Source organism: Haematobia irritans, chromosome 5 (genome assembly GCF_050003625.1).
Source record: "Haematobia irritans isolate KBUSLIRL chromosome 5, ASM5000362v1, whole genome shotgun sequence".
Taxonomy (NCBI): Eukaryota; Metazoa; Arthropoda; class Insecta; order Diptera; family Muscidae; genus Haematobia; species Haematobia irritans.
This window is the reverse complement of record NC_134401.1, coordinates 130,772,421-130,795,234: the sequence shown is the minus strand read 5'-3', so window position 1 is coordinate 130,795,234 and position 22,814 is coordinate 130,772,421. Positions and strand designations below refer to the sequence as shown.

The window sequence follows — 22,814 nt, the reverse complement described above, 5'->3', positions numbered from 1 at the left end:
TTTCGTTGTGAAATTTTGGACAAACCAAATCAAATTTTGAAGTCAACAGTCAAATTTAGAAGAGAATTGATCGGAACCAATACCAAAGTCAATAGAGTATAGAGAAAATATTTGGAAACGGGCACGTACAAATGTCACAAAATAAGAAAACTTTTCCATATGAAAAGATTGAGAAAATTCTTTGAATTGAGGAATTTATAGGAACAGGTCATTATTTAGTAAATTATGATAAGTTAATAATTTTATAGCATACATTTAGGATGGTAGATATTAGGGATTTCATACACCGTTGCCACAGTTGGTATAATTCTACTATTAAAAGTGGTAGGCAGATTTTTTGGTAGAATTCTTGATGTATAAAATTTTGACCAAATTTTCTATAGAAATAAAATGTTGATAAAATGTTCTATTGAAATAAAATTTTGACAAAATTTTCTATAGAAATAAAAATTTGAAAAAATGTTCTATTGAAATAGAATTTTGACAAAATTTTCTATAGAAATGAAATTTTGAGAAAATTTTCTATAGAAATACATTTTCGGACAAAATTTTCTACAGAAATAAAACTTTCACAAAATTCTCTTTAGAAATAAAATTTTGAGAAAATTTTCTATAGAAATAAAATGGTGACAAAATGTTCTATTAAAATAAAATTTTGACAAAATTTTCTACAGAAATAAAATTTAAAACAAATTTTCTGTGGAACTAAAATTTTGAGAAGATTTTCTATAGAAATAAAATTTTGACAAAATTTTCTACAAAAATACAATTTTGACAAAATTTTCAGTAGAAAAAAAAAGTTTAACAACATTTTCTATTGAAACAAAATTTTGACAAAATTTTCTATAGAAATAAAATTTTGACGAAATTCACTATAGAAATAAAATTTTGAAAATATTTACTACAGAAATAACATTTTGAAAAAAATTTCTGTTGACAAAATTTTCTATAGAAATAACATTTTAACAAAATTTTCTATAGTCATAAAATTTTGAGGACATATTCTATTGAAATAAAATTTTGAGTATTTTTTTATACAAATAAAATTTCGGACAAAATTCTCTATAGAAATAAAATTTAAAAAAAATTTCTGTAGAAATAAAATTTTTAAAAGAATTTCTGTAGAAATAAAATTTTAACAAAATTTTCTATTGATATCAAATTTTAACAAAATTTTCTATAGAAATAACATTTCGGACAAAATTTTCTATAGAAATAAAATTTTGAGAAAAAAATTCTGTAGAAATAAAATTTTATCAAAATTTTCTATTGATATAACATTTTGACAAAATTTTCTACAGTTTCTACAAAAATTTCTATATAAATAAAATGTTGACAAAATTTTCTATAGAAATAACATTTTGAAAAAAATTTCTGTAGAAGTAAAATTTTGACAAAATTTACTGCAGAAATAAAATTTTTAAAAAATTTTCTGTAGAAATAAAATTTTTTAAAAATTTTCTGTGGAACTAAAATTTTGACAAAAATTTCTATAGAAATAAAATTTTTTAAAAATTTTCTATAGAAATAAAATTTTGACAAAATTATCTGTAGAAATAAAATTTTGACAAAATTTTCTATAGAAATAAAATTTTGACAAAATTTTCTATAGAAATAAAATTTTGACAAAATTATCTGTAGAAATAAAATTTTGACAAAATTTTCTATGGAAATTATATTTTGACAAAATTATCTATAGAAATAAAATTTTGACAACATTTTCTACAGAAATAAAATGTTGACAAAATTGTCTATAGAAAATAAAATTTTGACAAAAATTTCTATAGAAATAAAATTTTGACAAAATTTTCTGTAGAAATTTATTTTTTTTTTTTAGAAATAACATTTCGGACAAAATTTTCTATAGGAAAAAAATTTCTGTAGAAATAAAATTTTAACAAAATTTTCTATTGATATAAAGTTTTGACAAAATTTTCTATAGAAATGAAATTTCCACAAAAATTTCTATATAAATAAAATTTTGACAAACATTTTCTATCGAAATGAAATATTGACAAAATTTACTACAGAAATAACATTTTGAAAAAAATTTCTGTAGAAGTAAAGTTTTGACAAAATTTACTACAGAAATAATATTTTGAAAAAATTTTCAGTAGAAATAAAAATTTATAAAAATTTGTGGAACTAAAATTTTGACAAAAATTTCTATAAATAAAATTTTGAAAAAATTTTCTATAGAAATAAAATTTTGACAAAATTATCTGTAGAAATAAAATTTTGACAAAATTGTCTATAGAAAATAAAATGTTGACAAAATTTTCTATAGAAATAAAATGTTGACAAAATTTTCTATAGAAATCAAATTATAAAAAATTTTTCTATTGATATAAAATTTTGACAAAATTTTCTATAGAAATAAAGTTTTGAAAAACTTTCTATAAAAATAAAATTTGACAAAAAATTTTCTATAGAAATCAAATTTTGAAAAAATTTTCTATTGATATAAAATTTTGACAAAATTTTCTATAGAAATAAAGTTTTGAGAAAACTCTCTATAGAAATAAAATTTTAATAAAAGTTTTTACACAAATAAAATTTCGGACAAACTTTTCTATAGAAATAAAATTTTGACAAAATTTTCAGTAGAAATAAAATTTTAACAAAAATTTTTATTGATATAAAATTTTGACAAAATTTTCTATAGAAATAAAGTTTTGAGAAAACTTTCTATAAAAATAAAATTTGACAAAAAATTTTCTATAGAAATCAAATTTTGAAAAAATTTTCTATTGATATAAAATTTTGACAACATTTTCTATAGAAGTAAAGTTTTGAGAAAACTTTCTATAAAAATACAATTTTGATAAAAGTTTTTACACAAATAAAATTTCGGACAAAATTTTCTATAGAAATAAAATTTTGACAAAATTTTCAGTAGAAATAAAATTTTAACAAAATTTTCTATTGAAATAAAAGTTTGACAAAAAAATTTTTTGAGAAATAACATTTCGGTCAAAATTTTCTATAGGAATAAAATTTTGAAAAAAATGTCTGTAGTAATAAAATTTTAACAAAATTTTCTATTGATATAAAATTTTGACAAAATTTTCTATAGAAATTAAATTTCCACAAAAATTTCTATATAAATAAAATTTAAAAAAATTTTTCTATCGAAATAAAATTTTGACAAAAATTTCTATAGAAATACAATTTTGACAAAATTTTCTATAGATATAAAATTTTGACAAAATTATCTATGGAATAAAATTTTGACAAAATTTTCTATGGAAATAAAATTGTGAGAAAATTTTCTATAAAAATAAAATTTTGACAAGAGTTTTTACACAAATAAAATTTCTATAGGAATAAACATTTGACATATTCTATATATATAATTTCTATAGAAATATAAATTATATATAATGATATATAATTTCTATAGAAATATAAAATATATATAATTATATATAATTTCTATAGAAATAAACTTTTGCAAAAATTTTCGATAGATACAAACTTTTGCAAAAATTTTCTATGGAAATAAAATTGTGAGAAAATTTTCTATAAAAATAAAATTTTGACAAGAGTTTTTACACAAATAAAATTTCTATAGGAATAAACATTTGACATATTCTATATATATAATTTCTATAGAAATATAAATTATATATAATTATATATAATTTCTATAGAAATAAACTTTTGCAAAAATTTTCGATAGATACAAACTTTTGCAAAAATTTTCTATAGAAATAACATTTTAACAAAATTTTCTATAGAAATAATATTTTGACAAAATTTTCTATTGTAATAAGATTTCGGACAAAATTTTCAGTAGAATTAAAATTTTGACAAAATTTTCTATAGAAATAAAATTTTGACAAAATTTTCTACGGAAATAAAATCTTGAAAATATGTTCAATTGAAATAAAATTAAAAAAAAAAATCTATTGATATAAAATTTTGACAACAATTTCTATAGAAATAAACTTTTGCAAAAATTTTCTATAGATACAAACTTTTGCAAAAATTTTCTATAGAAATAACATTTTATCAAAATTTTCTATAGAAATAATATTTTGACAAAAGTTTCTATTGTAATAAGATTTCGGACAAAATTTTCAGTAGAAATAAAATTTTGAGAAAATGTTCTATAAAAATAAAATTTTGACAAAATTTTCTATAGAAATAAAATTCTATCAAAAACTTTAAAATAAGCTTTTTTAATTTGGCTGATTTTTGGTAATAATTTTTTAAAATTTTGGTAGATTATTTTTTGCATGAGTGGCAACCATGATACCACATCGTTTATCGTATGTTAACTGTTTGCTATATTTGAAAGGATTTGAGCTGGTAAGTCAATTCTTCGAAATATGTCCTGGTAATTTTATGACTTTTTATAAGGTCGCATTTGTATGTTTTTGGTTTAATCGCTTAATTGTGGCCATCCAAGTAATCGAATAATTGATATGATTCTATTCTTATTAGGATTAAATCGAAGAAATATTGACAATTAATTCGTAGATCGAATATTACATTGCTAGCAAAATGACGATCTTAAAGGGAGTATTTTAAGCCACCACAATAGAAAGGTGATGGGGTTATAATAAGTCTGTCATTCCGTTGGTACCACATCGAGATATGGATTTCCGTTTATTAAAGTATACAAACTCTTACTCAGTAAAAAATTCTGAGACAGTATAATCATATCCGTCTATCTGTCTGTTGTAATCATGCTACAGCTACAGTGATATTGGACTTTTGGACTTCTAGAAAGTGCAAATTTTATCGATTTATTTATCTAGAAGAGATATAGAAGTATTTTAGACGGGCGTTGTAAATATATTTGCTTTGTTACAGAGTTTTGTTCTTTCAACCAAACATGTAGAAATGGGAAACAATGTTCTTTGGTCTAAAATGTCGTTTATAAGGAAATACTTTTTTTTTGCGTGTAGTTATTCAGTACTATTTAATATTTTCTTAAATTCTATATATTGCATTAGTACATTTATTCGATAGTTTAGTTGAAAATACTTCGACTCTCCTCTTCTTTTTTATAATTTAGAACTCTACCAATCTCTTATCGAATAGTCTCGAAGTTCTCGTGTCATTCACGTCCACTCTAATATTTGGCATAAATTCTAACTTCAACATGCATTCCTTGGGATTTCTGAGAACTTAAGCGTAATTTTATTGACTCTGTACCCAATCCTCCTCGTAGAATTTCAACTTTAGGTGTTTGATTGACTTCCTTTTTCAATACCATATTTTTCACTATAACTCCTGTTATTGGCGCTGTAGCATACCATGGCTTGAATTATGAAGTAAATGGATAATAAAGTAATAAGAAAATAAATTTTAAATGTTTGATATACGAAGTACAAAATATTAATTCAAATTACAAAAAAACGTATTATTCTCCTTTGTATTTCGCCATCTCGTTTTGCCATAGATATTTTTTGTCTATAAACCAGCACATCCTTGGGTCCCACATTACCCAATATAATATCTCTAGTTTTTGATACAGAAACCGCAGCAGCTACAGCTAACAATCCAAAAAATATTAAAAGTTTCATATTGTTATTATTATTATTTTTTTTTGTTTTAGTTCAGGAATAAGTGAGCTCTTAGTAGTTCTAAGTTTATATCTAATTCGTTTAAGTTTCTGGAGGGTCATTATTTATATAGAATCGCAATATAAAAATAAATAAAAGTGCGGTTTTGAGGTATTCAGTGACTAAGAACCCTCAGTTGCAGTACACGTAGATGTCTGTCCCTAAACTGAAAATATATATATATATATATATATATATATATATATATATATATATATATATATATATATATATATATATATATATATATATATATATATATATATATATATATATATATATATATATATATATATATATATATATATATATATATATATATATTTATGTGATATTAAAGATTACACAACCTACATTTTAGTATGCGCAATTTACAAAATATAAGGGACAAATTTCTTTAAAATAAAGACATTTTAATTTACAAAAACAAGTTTATAACCTTTGATTGAAAAAAAAATATTGAATTTAGGACTCAAATTGTGAAATTTGCATCCCTTCGTGAAAGACGTATGTCTTTGAACTAAGGCGATTTTGTCTTAAAGATTTTTTAAAGTAAAGATACACATTTTTGATATAAAGAAATCGCCCTTAAATTAACTGAAATATTGAATCTTTAGATTTAAGATAAAAACGCTTCAAATATAGCCTTAGACTTATTTTCAGGAGGTGTCTGTCCCTAAACTAAAAAATTATTTATGTGCGCAATTTAAAAAAGAAACACATTTAAGAAATTATCCTTAAATTACCTGAAATATTGAATCTTTAGATTTAAGATAAAAACGCTTCAAATATAGGCTAAGATTTATTTTGAGGATTTAGGATCTTTGGTTTTATTTTATTTTTTTATACCCTCCACCATAGGATGGGGGTATATTAACTTTGTCATTCCGTTTGTAACACATCGAAATATTGCTCTAAGACCCCATAAAGTATATATATATATATATTCTGGGTCTTGGTGAAATTCTGAGTCGATCTGAACATGTCCGTCCGTCCGTCCGTCTTTTGAAATCACGCTAACTTCCGAACGAAACATGCTATCGACTTGAAACTTGGCACAGGTAGTTGTTATTGATGTAGGTCGGATAGTATTGCAAATGGGCCATATCGGTCCACTTTTACGTATAGCCCCCATATAAACGGACCCCCAAATTTGGCTTGCGATTGCTCTAAGAGAAGAAAATTTCATCCCATCCGGCTGAAATTTGGTACATGGTGTTAGTATATGATCTCTAACAACCATGCAAAAATTGGTCCATATCGGTCCACTTTTACGTATAGCCCCCATACAAACGGACCCCCAAATTTGGCTTGCGATTGCTCTAAGAGAAGCAAATTTCATCCCATCCGGCTGAAATTTATTACATGGTGTTAGTATATGGCCTTTAACAACCATCCAGAAAGTGGTCCACATCGATCCATAATTATATATAGCCCCCATATAAACCGATCCCCAGATTTGGCTTGCGGAGCCTCTAAGAGAGGCAAATTTCATCCGATCCCGCTGAAATTTGATACATGGTGTTGGTATACACAGTCTTACACAAGTTTACATACCCCTGAGTTTTTAACCTACTAACCAAACATCTTTCTTGTTGTTTTTTATAAACCACACTAAAAAAATATTGTTAAAAATTAACAAATACTATGTTTTCAAATTATTTTACAAAAATTAAAGCATGTATATGCATAGTTTATAATATTTTATTATTTCAATAAAATACAAATTCTTTAATCGTATGTAAACTTGTGTGAGACTGTGTATGTTCTCTAATGACCATCCAAAAATTGGTCCACATCGGCCCATAATTATATATAGCCCCCATATAAACCGATCCCCAGATTTGACCTCCGGAGCCACTTAGAGGAGCAAAATTCATCCGATCCGGTTGAAATTTGGAACGTGATGTTAGAATGTTGTCTCCAACAAACACGCAAGAATTGGTCCGTATCGGTCCATAATTATATATAGCCCCCATATAAACCGTTCCCCAGATTTGATCTCCGGAGCCTCATAGAGGAGCAAAATTCATCCGATCCGGTTGAAATTTGCAACGTGGTGTTAGTATATGGCCGCTAATAACCATGCCAAAATTGGTCCATATCGGTCTATAGTTACATATATAGCCGATCCCCAATCACACAAAAATTGGCCCATATAGGTTCATAATCATGGATGTGATTCGAGTCAAAAATAATCTAGCAAAATTTTATTTCTATAGAAAATTTTGTCAAAATTTTATTTCTATAGAAAATTTTGTCAAAATTTTATTTCTATAGAAAATTTTGTCAAAATTTTATTTCTATAGAAGATTTTGTCAAACTTAATTATATACGTATTTAATCGGCCATCGGATGACAGTCTTCAGTAGATGTTTCTATGTTACGCAATCCATGGTGGAGGGTACATAAGCTTCGGCCTGGCCGAACTTACGGCCGTATATACTTGTTTTTTTTTTTTTTTTTGAAATTAAAAAAAACAAGTAAGGAAAGTCTAAAGTCGGGCGGAACCGACTATATTATACCCTGCACCACTTTGTAGATCTAAATTTTCGATACCATATCACTTCCGTCAAATGTGTTGGGTGCTATATAAAGGTTCGCCCCAAATACATACATTTAAATATCACTTGATTTGGACAGAATTTGATAGACTTTTATAAAATCTATAGACTCAAAATTTAAGTTGGCTAATGCACTAGGGTGGAACACTATTTTAGTAAAAAAAAATATGGGAAACATTTAAATCTGAAGCAATTTTAAGGAAACTTCGCAAAAGTTTATTTATGATTTATCGCTCGATATATATGTATTACAAGTTTAGGAAAATTAGAGTGAGTTTTACAACTTTTCGACTAAGCAGTGGCGATTTTACAAGGAAAATGTTGGTATTTTGACCATTTTTGTCGAAATCAGAAAAACATATATATGGGAGCTATATCTAAATCTTAACCGATTTCAACCAAATTTGGCACGCATAGCTAGAATGCTAAATCTACTCCCTGTGCAAAATTTTAACCAAATTGGGCCAAAACTCAGGCTTCTGGGCCATATAAGTCCATATCGGGCGAAAAATATATATGGAAGCTATATCTAAATCTGAACCGATTTCAATCAAATTTGGCACACATGACTATACTACCAATTGTGCTCCTTGTGCAAAATTTCAAGCTAATCGGGATAAAACTCTGTCTTCTGGGTCCATATAAGTGCATATCGGGCGAAAGATATATATGGGAGCTATATCTAAATCTGAACCGATTTCAACCAAATTTGGCATACATAGCTACAAAGCTAAATCTACTCCTTGTGCAAAATTTCAACTAAATCGGAGCAAAAAATTTGCCTCTGTGGTCATATGAGTGTAAATCGGGCGAAAGCTATATATGGGAGCTATATATAAATCTGAACCGATTTCAATGAAATTTGGCACGCATAGCTAGAATGCTAAATCTACTCCCTGTGCAAAATTTCAACCAAATTGGGTCAAAACTTTAGCTTTTAGGACCATATTAGTCCATATCGGGCGAAAGATATATATGGGAGCTATATCTAAATCTGAACCGATTTCAATAAAATTTGGCACACTTGACTATAGTACTAATTGTTCTTCTTGTGCAAAATTTTAAGCAAATTAGGGTAAAACTCTGGCTTCTGGGGCCATATAAGACCATATCAGGCGAAATATATATATGGGAGCTATATCTAAATCTGAACCGATTTCTTCGAAAATCAATAGGGATCTATTCTGAGCCAAAACACATACTTGTGCCAAATTTGAAGTCGATTGGACTAAAACTGCGACCTAGACTTTGATTACAAAAATGTGTTCACGGACAGACGGACAGACGGACAGACGGACAGACGGACATCGCTATATCGACTCAGGAACCCACCCTGAGCATTTTTGCCAAAGACACCATGTGTCTATCTCGTCTCCTTCTGGGTGTTGCAAACATATGCACTAACTTATAATACCCTGTTCCACAGTGTGGAGCAGGGTATAAAAATAGACCCCCAAAGTTGTCTTGCGATTGCTCTAAGAGAAGCAAATTTCATCCGATCCGGCTGAAATTTGGAACGTGGTGTTAGAATGTTGTCTCCAATAAAAACGCAAGAATTGGTCCATATCCGCCTATAATTATATAATGAAATTTGCAACGTGGTGTTAGTATAAGGCCGCTAATAACCATGCCAAAATTGGTCCATATCAGTCTAAAGTTATATATAGGCGATCCCCAATCACACAAAAATTGGTCATTATCGGTTCATAATCATGGTTGCCATTCGAGCCAAAAATAATCTACCAAAATTTTATTTTTATAGAAAACATTGTCAAAATGTTATTTCTATAGAAAATTTTGTCAATATTTTATTTCTATAGAACATTTGGTCAAAATTTTATTTCTATAGAAAATTTTGTCAAAATTTTATTTCTATAGAAAATTTTGTCAGAATTTTGTTTCTATAGAAAATTTTATCCAAATTTTATTTCTATAGAAAATTTTGTCAAAATTTTATTTCTATAGAAACTTTAAACTTAATTATATACGTTTTTGATCGGATTTTTTTTAGTTTAATATATACCATGTATGGACTATGTGGTATGTATTACGGTGTTAGGAAGTTCTAAGATACCTTGCCATCGGCAATTGTTACCGCAACCCAAGAAATTCGATTGTGGATGACAGTCTTCAGTAGAAGTTTCTACGCAATCCATGGTGGAGGGTACATAAGCTTCGGCCTGGCCGAACTTACGGCCGTATATACTTGTTTTAATTTGGATTTTTAATATTCGAACAAATCTAAACTGATTCTACAATTGATGTTATTTCTAAAAATGTGTGCTTATGAACATTGAATTAAAAAAAATTTAAAGAAAAATATAATGCGCTTTGCTTTATTGCATTAAATATCAGGTACCCTGTATAGTTAGATTCGATTTGGTCGGTGCTTAAATATAATAAAAGATACAATTAAAATTATTTTTTTATTTATTTTTTTTTATTTATTAATGTTACATATATATTGTGGATAGTTTTTTTTATTGAAATTTTTTCTTTACATCTCATTCAATATCGGCATAAACTCTATTCTGCTATTCAATATTTCTTTGATGATTTCAAGAGTTTTTTCTCAAAATTATTAAGTTTCGTGGAAATATCTTTCTCCTCGAATTTCCTTTGCAGAGTTGTCAGTTTCTTATCAACAGTATCGGAATATTTTCCATAGATTTTGACTTCGACTCGCATACCTTTGGATTTTTTAGTTTTTACCCGTAACTTTATTGAAGTTTCCCCTATGCCTCCATTAATAACTTCCATTGTAGGCTCTTCATCCAAATTTTTGTCTTTTCGAATATTTTCCACTTTAACTGCAGTTATTATAGGTTTTATAAACCAAGGCTATTTGACGATAAAGAAAAAACATTCATTTCATTTTATTGACTCTACACACTAAATATTAATTTCGTTTCTCCGAAACGTAGTTTAATTTGTTGTTAAAATTAAAATCTGGGCTAAACAAAATTCGTTACGGAAAATTCTACATTTATTTGTATTTAATAAATCATTTTTTTTTTTATCTTTTCAAGGAGACAACTTTATCAAGAAATGATAACTTTGTTAGTCTAAAACTTTGTTTTGGAAGAAAGAATTATTTTTTTGTGTGTAGGGTCTCCATTAGAAATACAAAAAAAAAACAAAAAACAAAATAAAAACATGATTAAGAGTAAAATTTCGTTTCCGAGAAAATTTGTTTTTTTTTTTTGTAAATTGTCACATTTGTTCCCAACAAGTTTTAGTTGGCTCCAAAGAAAAAAAATATGAAAACATGATTAAGGGGAAATTTCGTTTCCGAGAAAAAAATTATTTTAAATGTTTTATGAACATGAACTCTATGGCAGGAAATATAAATATTTTTGCCACAGAACTCCATTGTGTAAACTTTCGGTTTTTTAGTTTTTTCTTCGACTAAAACAAATTGTGACTGAAATCTATTTTGCTAAGTTAAGGGCAAAGGAAATGAATTTAATGGCAAAAATGAATTTTACCGACATTCAAAAGATATTTACGAAAATATTTTCTTCTTTTTACGGTTCCGAAATTTTAGACCAACAATATCTTCATACAATCAATGGCTCCTCTTAGGTTAAAGTGGCAGCCCGATTAAGATTCAGGCTCACTTAGACTATTCAGTCCAATGGCTCCTCTTATTTTATTATAAAATGTATTCCTTTAAAGGCAAATAATACCCAATTTCTGACCTCCATTGGGACTATTATCTCCAACGAAGATTGTTCATGCTGATAATGTATATGATCAACTTAAAGATGTTTCAAGATCGTTATGCTTTTTTAGAAAGGGAAACATTTTTATCGCAAAGATATAATATTCACGTCAAACATAAACTTGCTTGCCGTAATCACTAATATAATTTCCGAGAAAATAACATAGTTGCGACAAACATGTTACATGTTATCCGTCCAAAAATGCTATTTTTAAGCGGGAAACATTTTTATCGCAAAGATATAATTTTCACGTCAAATATAAACTTGCTTGCCGTAATCACATATATAATTTCCGAGAAAATAACATAGTTGCGACAAACATGTTACATGTTCTCCATCCAAAAATACCATTGTGTTATGCAATCGAAATATGTTTGAAGCGATCATTTAATCTTTTGTAAACCTTCATCAACTTACATTATATGTAACCAGAGATTCCTGAACTCTTCCTTCGGCTTTTTGTACAGCAATTTTTTGACTGTAAACAATCTTGTCTTCAGGATTAATTGTACCCAAAATTATATCTTCAGCTACAGCAATGGAGATTACTCCGGCAAATAATCCAAATAATATTATATGCTTCATTTTCCGTTAAATATTCGTCTTGGCTTCTCGATATCGATACTTCGCCTATGAATCAAGACTAATCTATAAATTCAAAATTAAATCACTTTTTATAGCAAACTGATATAGAAAACCCAACAACAAAGTGGTTTTGGGGTTTTATTGAGATGAGTGTATAAGCACATCTTTGTTACATATGTAATTTAAAATTGGCAATCACATTACTATGACATTTGATCATATTAATAGGAGTCGTGTGAGTTTTTATACCGCAATTTGAAGATTGGATCGGTTAGCCATATTAAAGATTGAAGTTGGTGTTTTTGAGTTTGAACGTATAAGAAGGATCTGTAGCATAAACATAAATATTTGTATTATTCTCTTCCAAATAAATGTTTCTTATCTTATTAAATATGTTTCCCAAAGTAGAAATCCCAAAGCAAACTCCAAAAAAAAAATCTCGATACAAAGTCATTCATTCCGAGTGGATTCCTTCAAAATAAAGCATTTTTAGGGACTTGTCTAGCTTTAAATATAGTCTAGCTTAAATATACCGTCCGACCTACATCAATAACAACTACTTGTGCCAAGTTTCAAGTCGATAGCTTGTTTCGTTCGGAAGTTAGCGTGATTTCAACAGACGGACGGACATGCTTAGATCGACTCAGCATTTCACCACTATCCAGAATATATATACTTTATGGGGTCTTAGAGCAATATTTCGATATGTTACAAACGAATTGACAAAGTCAAAATAACCCCCATCCTATGGTGGAGGGTATAGCAAAAGTATATACGGCCGTAAGTTCGCCAGGCCGAAGCTTATGTACCCTCCACCATGGATTGCGTAGAAACTTCTTCTGAAGACATCCACAATCGAATTATTTGGGTTGCGGTTCTAAATTGCGGTTCTAAAATAATATATACCATAGGCGGTATATATTAAACTAAAAAGGCCGATTAAATACGTATATAATTAAGTTTGAAAAAATTTTCTATAGAAATAAAATTTTGAGAAAAGTTTCTATAGAAATAAAATTTTGACTAAATAAAATTTGGACAACATTTTCTATAGAAGTAAAATTTGGACAACATTTTCTGTAGAAATAAAATTTTAACAAAATTTCTATAGAAATAAAATTTTGTCAAAATCTTCTATAGAAATAAAATTTTGGCAAAATTTTCTATAGAAATAAAATTTTGACTAAATAAAATTTGGACAACATTTTCTATAGAAGTAAAATTTGGACAACATTTTCTGTAGAAATAAAATTTTAACAAAATTTCTATAGAAATAAAATTTTGGCAAAATTTTCTATAGAAATAAAATTTTGTCAAAATTTTCTATAGAAATAAAATTTTGGCAAAATTTTCTATAGAAATAATATTTTGACATAATTTTCTATAGAAATCAAATTTTGAGAAATTTTTCAATAGAATTAAAATTTTGACAACATTCTCTATAGAATTAAAATTTTGACAATATTTTCTATAGAAATAAAATTTGACAAAATTTTTATTGTAATAAAATTTTGACAAATTTTTGAATAGAAATAAAATTTTGGTAGATAATTTTTGGTTCGAGTGGCAACCATTATTATCAACCGATATGGACCATTTTTTTTTTGTAATTGGGGATCGGCTATATATAACTACCCAGAAAAAAAATTAGAAGTTCTTCCAAAGGCACAACTTTAAAAGCACTTCCAGAAGATGCACTCCCAATGATGTTCTTTATTTTAACTACCCAGGAAGTTCTTTAGTTAAATTTTTTATAACTTGGGTTTTTCATACTTTTAAAAACAGAGTAAGAATTCATAAAATGGTAGGAATCATTTAAATTTTGTCGAAAAAAACCTAATTCCAATCTTAGAGAATCCGGAAACCAAATCTGGGGATCGGTTTATATGGGGGCTATATATAATTATGGACCGATGTGGACCAATTTTTGCATAGTTGTTAGAGACCATATACTTACACCTTGTACCAAATTTTAGCTGGATCGGATGAAATTTGCTTCTCTTAGAGGCTCCGCAAGCCAAATCTGGGGATCGGTTTATATGGGGGCTATATATAACTACACACAAAAAAATTTCACGAAAATTTTTCCAATTAAAATTTTAATTGAGTTTTAAAAAATATTCAATTAAAAATTGAATTGATTCAACAAATTTTTTTAATTAAAACAAAAATCAATCTCAAAAATAATAGTATCAATTAATTTTTTAATTGGATCAATTAACTTTGACCTTCAATTAAATTTTTAATTGATACTTTCATTTCTGTGATTGAAGACATTTCAATTAAAAATTAATTGGATCAATTAATTTCGTGATTGAATCAGAAAAATTTTTTTTTGTTTGTATGAACCGATGTGGACCAATTTTTGCATGTTTGTTAGAGATCATATACTAACACCATGTATCAAATTTCAGCCGGATCGGATAAAATTTGCTTCTCTTAGAGCAATCGCAAGCCAAATCTGGGGGTCCGTTTATATGGGGGCTATACGTAAAAGTGGTCCGATATGGCCCATGTGCAATACCATCCGACCTACATCAATAACAACTACTTGTGCCAAGTTTCAAGTCGATAGCTAGTTTCCTGCGGAAATTAGCGTGATTTCAACAGACGGTTGGACGGACGGACATGCTTAGATCGACTCAGAATTTCACCACGACCCAGACTATATATACTTTATGGGGTCGTAGAGCAATATTTCGATGTGTTAAAAACGGAATAATAAAGTTAATGTACCCCCATCCTATGGTGGATGGTATAAAAATAGTTTCGCAAGGTCACAAATCAAGAACGGCTAAAAATTCATGTTCCACACTATATTTCATTCACACAATTGTTGTTCAATTTTATTTATATGTATTAGAAATTTGAGAAACAATATCTAAAATATTTTCATTAATTAATTTTCGGGTAGAATCGATTTTTATTCCAATTCCAAAAGTGTTTTTTTTTTTTGTGTTTATATTGTAAGCACTTGATATTAGTTAAACAGTTCAATAGATTTCTTTCAAATAGCTTTCGTTACTGTCCATAAACTTCAACCGTGCCAGTAAATCCTGTTCCTTCGGGACCTTGGAGTAGAACCTGAACATTTGTGCTACCTGGACCTCCAGATTGCAAAAAAGGTGTAAAACCATTTCCATTTTCGGTTGTATCTACGACTTTGACAGCGGTGATGACTTTATCATTGTATTCACCCTAAACAAAAAGAAAAAATATTTAAAAATAATTATTTAAGAAATATTTCCCATTAAAATTTAGGCAAACAAGCAATGAAAATTATAGCTTACTAATGGAAAATGCTGCATTATTTATAAGAATAAAAATAATACCTTTTAAAATAAATTATCTTTGGTATTTGTATGCTTACAGCGAAAGAATAATATTCTCAATTCTTTAATAAAAAATTTAATTGTATTAAAAAAAAATAATTTAACATTTGTGAAAGATTTTTATTTCGATTTTAAAAAAAAATCCTTTAATTATTTAATAAAAAAGAAAAACCAAAAAACCATATTAATTTATTAAAACAATCAATTAAGTTTTCAATTGTCACTGGTGTCGGATATTATCATTTTAAGACATTTCAGTTAAGAAATTAATTGAATTAATTACTTTCGTTATTAAAGCCGTTATTAAAAACAATTTTTTTTATGTAAAAAGTATCCTCAATTTTGTTAATTACAATTCTAAATTAAACAAGTATATACAGCACAAGTTCGGCCGGGCCGAATCTTAAATACCCACCACCATGAACCAAATATTAGGGTTTCCTTTGAAATTTCAGGAGGGATTGAGGACTTGAGGACACTTCCCGAAGATAAATTTAAAGATTTCACCTATGAGGACTATATCAGATTCTGCATTTATAAGAACCATTTTTGTTTGAGTTTTAGAGGAATCATTAACATCTCTGCAAGAAAATTATAAAATAACGTCTTGATTTGAAATCTTAAATCTGAGGTTTTCACCCGAGAAGTATCTGAAATCTGAAAATTTTACATTGAGTTTCAAGCAATTTTCATGATCAGTGCGCCTTCTATACCCTCAAGAAATGAAGTCGGTCTATATGGAGGCATTACCAAAAGGACCGATAAAAACTTAATCCGATACACGTTTTTGGGAGCCTAAAATAATATTTACAATTTCAGGCAAATCGCATAAAAACTACGGATTCTAGAAACCCAAGAAGTAAAATCGGGATATCGGTCTATATGGGGGCTATACCAAAACATGGACCGATACTCACCATTTTTGGCACACCCCTTTATGGTCCTCAAATACCTATAAATTTCCAATTTCAGACCCCAACTCGGGAGGTCGTTTTATATGGGGACCACACCAAAACATGGACCGATACTCACAATTTTTGGCACACGTATTTGTGGTCCTACAATACCTCTAGATTTCCAATTTCAGGTAAATTGAATAAAAACTGCGGTTTCTATAAGCCCAAGAAGTAAAATCGGGAGATCGGTCTATATGGGGGCTATACCAAAATATGGACCGATACTCACCATTTTCGGCACACCTCTTTATGGTCCTAAAATACCACTAGATTTCCAATTTCAGGCAAATAGGATAAAAACTTCGGATTCTAGAAGCCCAAGAATTAAAATCTGGAAATCGGTCTATATGGGGGCTATACCAAATATGGACCGATACTTACCATTTTCGGCACACCTCTTTATGATCCTAAAATACCACTAGATTTCCAATTTCAGACAAATTGGATAAAAACTACGGTTTCTATAAGCCCAAAACCCCAAATCGGGAGGTCCTTTTATATGGGGACCATACCAAAACATGGACCGATACTCACAATTTTTGGCATACGTATTTGTGGTCCTACAATACTTCTAGATTTCCAATTTCAGGTAAATTGAATAAAAACTGCGGTTTCTATAAGCCCAAGAAGTAAAATCGGGAGATCGGTCTATATGGGGGCTATACCAAAATATTGTCCGATACTCACAATTTTTGGCACACGTATTTGTGGTCTTACAATACCTCTAGATTTCCAATTTCAGGTAAATTGAATAAAAACTGCGGTTTCTATAAGCCCAAGAAGTAAAATCGGGAGATCGGTCTATATGGGGGCTATACCAAAACATGGACCGATACTCACCATTTTTGGCACACCCCTTTATGGTCATAAAATACCTCTACATTTCTAATTTCAGGCAAATTGGATAAAAACTACGATTTCTATAAGCCCAAGACCCCAAATCGGGAGGTCGGTTTATATGGGGACTATATCAAAACCTGGACCGATATAGCCCATCTTCGAACTTGACCTGCCTGCAGACAAAAGACGAGTTTGTGCAAAATTTCAGCGCGATTGCTTCATTATTGAAGACTGTAGCGTGATTACAACAGACAGACAGACAGACAGACAGACAGACAGACGGACAGACGGACATCGTTATATCGTCTTAGAATTTCTCCCTGATCAAGAATATATATACTTTATATAGTCGGAAATCGATATTTCGATGCGTTACAAACGGAATGACAAACTTATTATACCCCCGTCACCATTCTATGGTGGTGGGTATAAAAAAAAAAATATTAAACATTTATAATAGATTTTGATTTCGATTAAAAAAAAAAAAATAATTGAATAAATCCATTCGTGTTTAATCAAAATAAAAATTGGATAATTAATATTTTTAAATGTCATTCGTCTTGGATATCATCATTTTAAGAAATTCATTGAACTAATTACTTTCGTGACTAAAACCAAAATAAAAATTGTTTTTTGTGTAAAAAAATATCATAAATTTTGTTAACTAAAAATTTAATTATATTTAAAAAAAAATTGTTATTAAACATTTCTGATGAATTTTAATCAAAATAGAGAACAATAATTCGAATTGACTGGGTTAATTTATTTTTTAATTAGTTTAATTAAGTTTTTTAATTGCCATTGGTCTTAAATATTATCATTTTAAGAAATTAATTGTATTAATTACTTTCGTGACTAAAGACAAAATAAAAATTGTTTTTCTGTGTAAAAAATATCCTCAATTTTTTAAATTAAAAATTTAAATAAAAAAAAAAACATTAAACATTTGTGATGGATTTTGATTTCGATTAAAAAAATATTTGAATAAATCCATTTATTTTTGATCAAAATAACAACCAATCATGCTTATTAATTGGTTTAATGAATTTTTTATTTAGGGCAATTAATATTTATATTTTAGGAAATTAATTGAATTAATTATTATCGTGGGTAAAGACAAAATAAAAAATATTTTTTTGTGTAAATAAAATATAATCTATAATTTAAATTAAAAAAAACATATTTTGTTATATATTTTTATTTAGATTTATTTCGAAAATGATAATTGAATAAATCCATTCATTTTTAATCAAACCAAAAACCAAGAATTTATATTAACTTGGTTAATTAATTTTTTAATTTTCTTGGATATTATCATTTTATCCCAGCTAAAAAATCGTCGCCAAAAAAGTGGTGAAAATGTTCTTTTTGGATGCGGAAGTGGTGCCAAATTGACTCAGAAGCCATGAACTTAACATGGGTTTGACATAGAACGGATGTCGACCATTTATTAGCCGTTGCACTGAATTTGCATCACTTCTTAAGGTGTGATGCGAATTCAGTGCTTTGAATGTAAATTAAGAAATTTTGTGATATTTTGACAAATAAATAATTTTTAAAATATTTTATAAGTTTTAATGCATTCTAACGCTTGTCCGCAACGTTTGATATCAAATATTTTCAAAAATTCGCAATTTTTCTAAAATGGATTCAGGATTTTTTTCGACAAAATTTAAACAATTTGTACTATTTGATTAATTCTTAATCTGTTTTTAAACTATTTGAAAAACAACAAGTATATACAGCAGTAAGTTCGGCCGGGCCGAATCTTAAATACCCACCACCATGAACCAAATATTAGGGTTTCCTTTGAAATTTCAGGAGGGCTTGAGGACTTGAGGACACTTCCCGAAGATAAATTTAAAGATTTCATCCATGAGGACTATATCAGATTCTGGATTTATAAGAACCATTTTTGTTTGAGTTTTAGAGGAATCATTAACATCTCTTGTAAGTGTGCAAGAAAATTATAAAATAACGTCTTGATTTGAAATCTTAAATCTGTAGAAGTAAAATCTGGAAATTTTACATTGAGTTTCAAGCAATTTTCATCATCAGTGCGCCTTCTACACCCTCAAGAAGTGAAGTCGGTCTATGTTATACGGAGGCATTACCAAATGGACTGATAAAAACTTAATCCGATACACGTTTTTGTGAGCCTAAAATACCAGAATATTTACAATTTCAGGCAAATCAGATAAAAACTACGGTTTCTAGAAACCCAAGGAGTTAAATCGGGAGATCGTTCTTATGGGGGCTATACTGAAATATGGACCGATGCTCACCGTTTTCGGCACACCTCTTTATGACCCGAAAATACCTCTAGATTTCCAATTTCAGGCAAATAGGATAAAAACTTCGGATTCTAGAAGCCCAAGAAGTAAAATCGGGAAATCGGTCTATATGGGGGCTATACCAAAATATGGACCGATCCTCACTATTTTCGGCACACTTCTTTATGGTCCTAAAATACCTCTAGATTTCCAATTTCAGACAAATTGGATAAAAATAAGGTTTCTATAAGCCCAAGACCCCAAATCGGGAGGTCGTTTTATATGGGGAACATACCAAAACATGGACCGATACTCACAATTTTTGGCACACGTATTTGTGGTCCTACAATACCTCTAGATTTCCATTTTCAGGTAAATTGAATAAAAACTGCGGTTTCTATAAGCCCAAGAAGTAAAATCGGGAGATCGGTCTATATGGGGGCTATACCAAAATATGGACCGATACTCACAATTTTTGGCACACGTATTTGTGGTCCTACAATACCTCTAGATTTCCAATTTCCGGTAAATTGAATAAAAACTGCGATTTCTATAAGCCAAAGAAGTAAAATCGGGAGATGGGTCTATATGGGGGCTATACCAAAATATGGACCAATACTCACAATTTTCGGCACACGTATTTGTAGTCCGACAATACCTCTAGATTTCCAATTTCAGGTAAATTGAATAAAAACTGCGGTTTCTATAAGCCCAAGAAGTAAAATCGGGAGATCGGTCTATATGGGGGCTATGCCAAAACGTGGACCGATACTCACCATTTTTGGCACACCTCTTTACGGTCACAAAATACCTCCAGATTTCAAATTTCAGGCAAATTGGATAAAAACTACGGTTTCTATAAGCCCAAGACCCCAAATCGGGAGGTCGGTTTATATGGGGACTATATCAAAACCTGGACCGATACAGCCCATCTTCGAACTTGACCTGCCTGCAGACAAAAGACGAGTTTGTGCAAAATTTCAGCACGATTGCTTCATTATTGAAGACTGTAGCGTGATTACAACAGACAGACAGACAGACAGACAGACAGACAGACGGACAGACGGACATCGTTATATCGTCTTAGAATTTCTCCCTGATCAAGAATATATATACTTTATATAGTCGGAAATCGATATTTCGATGCGTTACAAACGGAATGACAAACTTATTATACCCCCGTCACCATTCTATGGTGGTGGGTATAAAAAGTTAAATTTGCCCATTAAAAAAAATATGAAAAAAGCGAGTTATACAAAAATTGGCTCAAATTAACTTCCTACGCACTTTAAATAAAGAACATCTTTGGGAAGACAGTTTTGGAAGTGCTTTTAAAGTTATGCCTTTAGAGGAACTTCCAATTTTTTTTTTTTTGCTGGGACGCTATATCAATTAAGAAATTAATTAAATTAATTACTTTCGTCATTAAAGACAAAATAAAAATTGTTTTTTTTGTGTAGTAAAGCCATGGGTATGTCATGTCAAATTATTTTTGATTTTAATCACGAATTCATTCAACCTAATTTTTGTTTTGAAATTTCTTCAATTATGATGATAATTGATAAAATTAAAAAAAAATTAATTGATACAATTAATGTAGTATACGATCTTTTTTGTTGAATCAATTAAATTTTTAATTGAATTGGTTTTTAATTTGTTTATAATTTTAATGAGAAAATATTGACAATATTTTTTTTTTTTCACTGTTTACACTTACCGGTCTAGGAAATTTCACAAAATACGTTGGCAATTCACCATCTGAATCGTAAACTAACGCATTTTCGCTGAATACGACATTGTCTCCTGGAGCTCGTTCTCCCCAATTTTTACTTTCACCAAAAACCATTGCAGCCAATGTGGTGTAAAGGATAACAGCCAGAAGAAATTTCATATTTGAATTATATGACACAGTGATTTATATTTCGGAAATTCGAAGTACTTCAGTGCAATAACTGCTCGTTGTCTAAAAGTTTTGGTTTATATAGCTGGTGGTTGTTTTCAATTAAGGCATGTAATTGCTGGCGATTATTTGATTTTTTTTTTTTTGTTACAAATGCAATATAGGGCAAAGATCTAGTCTAATATTGATAAGTGACGTAGACATGTATTTTCCCATTAGCGCGAATTTATTAAATTCCTTTGAAGGTGGGAAATTTTCATATTTTATAGAATTTTAGCATATTTTGCATTGGCGTAGCTAAACATTTTTAGGTGAAAAAAGTGGGTAAATTTATTATTAATTAATTTTTATGTTACAGTATTTTTTGTTAATTTTTTGGATGCAATACCACACTGCCAGTATTACGGTAAGGCCAGTATTACGAGAAACAAAAGATTTTTTCACAAGTGGCTACTAACGATAGTCACTTGTGGTCTTCCAGCCGAAATATATGTTAAAGCAATCACTATCACGCTTAAATTTCAATGCGAATCACTTTGCTTCTAAATGCAATAGATCATGCTGCTATTGTAGGCTTGTAAACAATAAAAAGAACTGTCACTGGAATAAATCTGTGGCGATCGGTTAGTGGACCATACAGCTTGATCTAGTAAAAGATAGGGATTCTTTTCGTCCATTACATTATTTACAAGTGACCAAAATCCCATGACTGACTATGGGTGAATTCTATCATATCAACGTGGCAATTTACGCAAAACTGGTAGATTTTTTCATGTTTGGTAGATTGGTAGAGTTCTTGATATTTTGGTAGATTTTGCAAAATATTCCTCTCCAATTAAGAAGTACATCACAACATTTTCTATGGAAATAACATTTTGCAAAAAGTTTCTATAGAAATAAAATTTTGCAAAACATTTTTTATAGAAATAAAATTTTGATAAAATTTCCTATAAAAATAAAATTTTGGCAAAATTTTCTATAGAAATAAAGTTTTGACAAATTTTTTTAAAGAAATAAAATTTTGACAAAATTTATTAGAGAAATAAAATTTTGCAAAAAATTA

The 22,814-nt window shown here is 28.7% G+C and overlaps 4 protein-coding genes across 4 annotated transcripts in view; 1 reads left to right on the top strand and 3 right to left on the bottom strand.

Moving 5' to 3' along the window:
• Nucleotides 1-22,814, top strand: part of Wnt5 (Wnt oncogene analog 5) — a 533,000-nt gene that overhangs the window by 202,536 nt on the left and 307,650 nt on the right. The window lies entirely within an intron of this gene.
• On the bottom strand, nt 4,906-5,559 carry LOC142240882 (uncharacterized). The gene is made up of 2 exons (XM_075312631.1): nt 5,364-5,559; nt 4,906-5,272 (listed from the first exon to the last, which is right to left on the bottom strand). The coding sequence occupies exons 1-2, from the start codon at nt 5,535-5,537 to the stop codon at nt 5,084-5,086; spliced, it is 363 nt and encodes a 120-aa protein (XP_075168746.1). The 5' UTR covers nt 5,538-5,559; the 3' UTR covers nt 4,906-5,083.
• On the bottom strand, nt 10,559-12,509 carry LOC142240349 (uncharacterized). The gene is made up of 2 exons (XM_075312057.1): nt 12,283-12,509; nt 10,559-10,981 (listed from the first exon to the last, which is right to left on the bottom strand). The coding sequence occupies exons 1-2, from the start codon at nt 12,448-12,450 to the stop codon at nt 10,679-10,681; spliced, it is 471 nt and encodes a 156-aa protein (XP_075168172.1). The 5' UTR covers nt 12,451-12,509; the 3' UTR covers nt 10,559-10,678.
• On the bottom strand, nt 15,270-21,808 carry LOC142240350 (uncharacterized). Its single transcript, XM_075312058.1, has 2 exons — nt 21,569-21,808; nt 15,270-15,648 (listed from the first exon to the last, which is right to left on the bottom strand). The coding sequence occupies exons 1-2, from the start codon at nt 21,740-21,742 to the stop codon at nt 15,472-15,474; spliced, it is 351 nt and encodes a 116-aa protein (XP_075168173.1). The 5' UTR covers nt 21,743-21,808; the 3' UTR covers nt 15,270-15,471.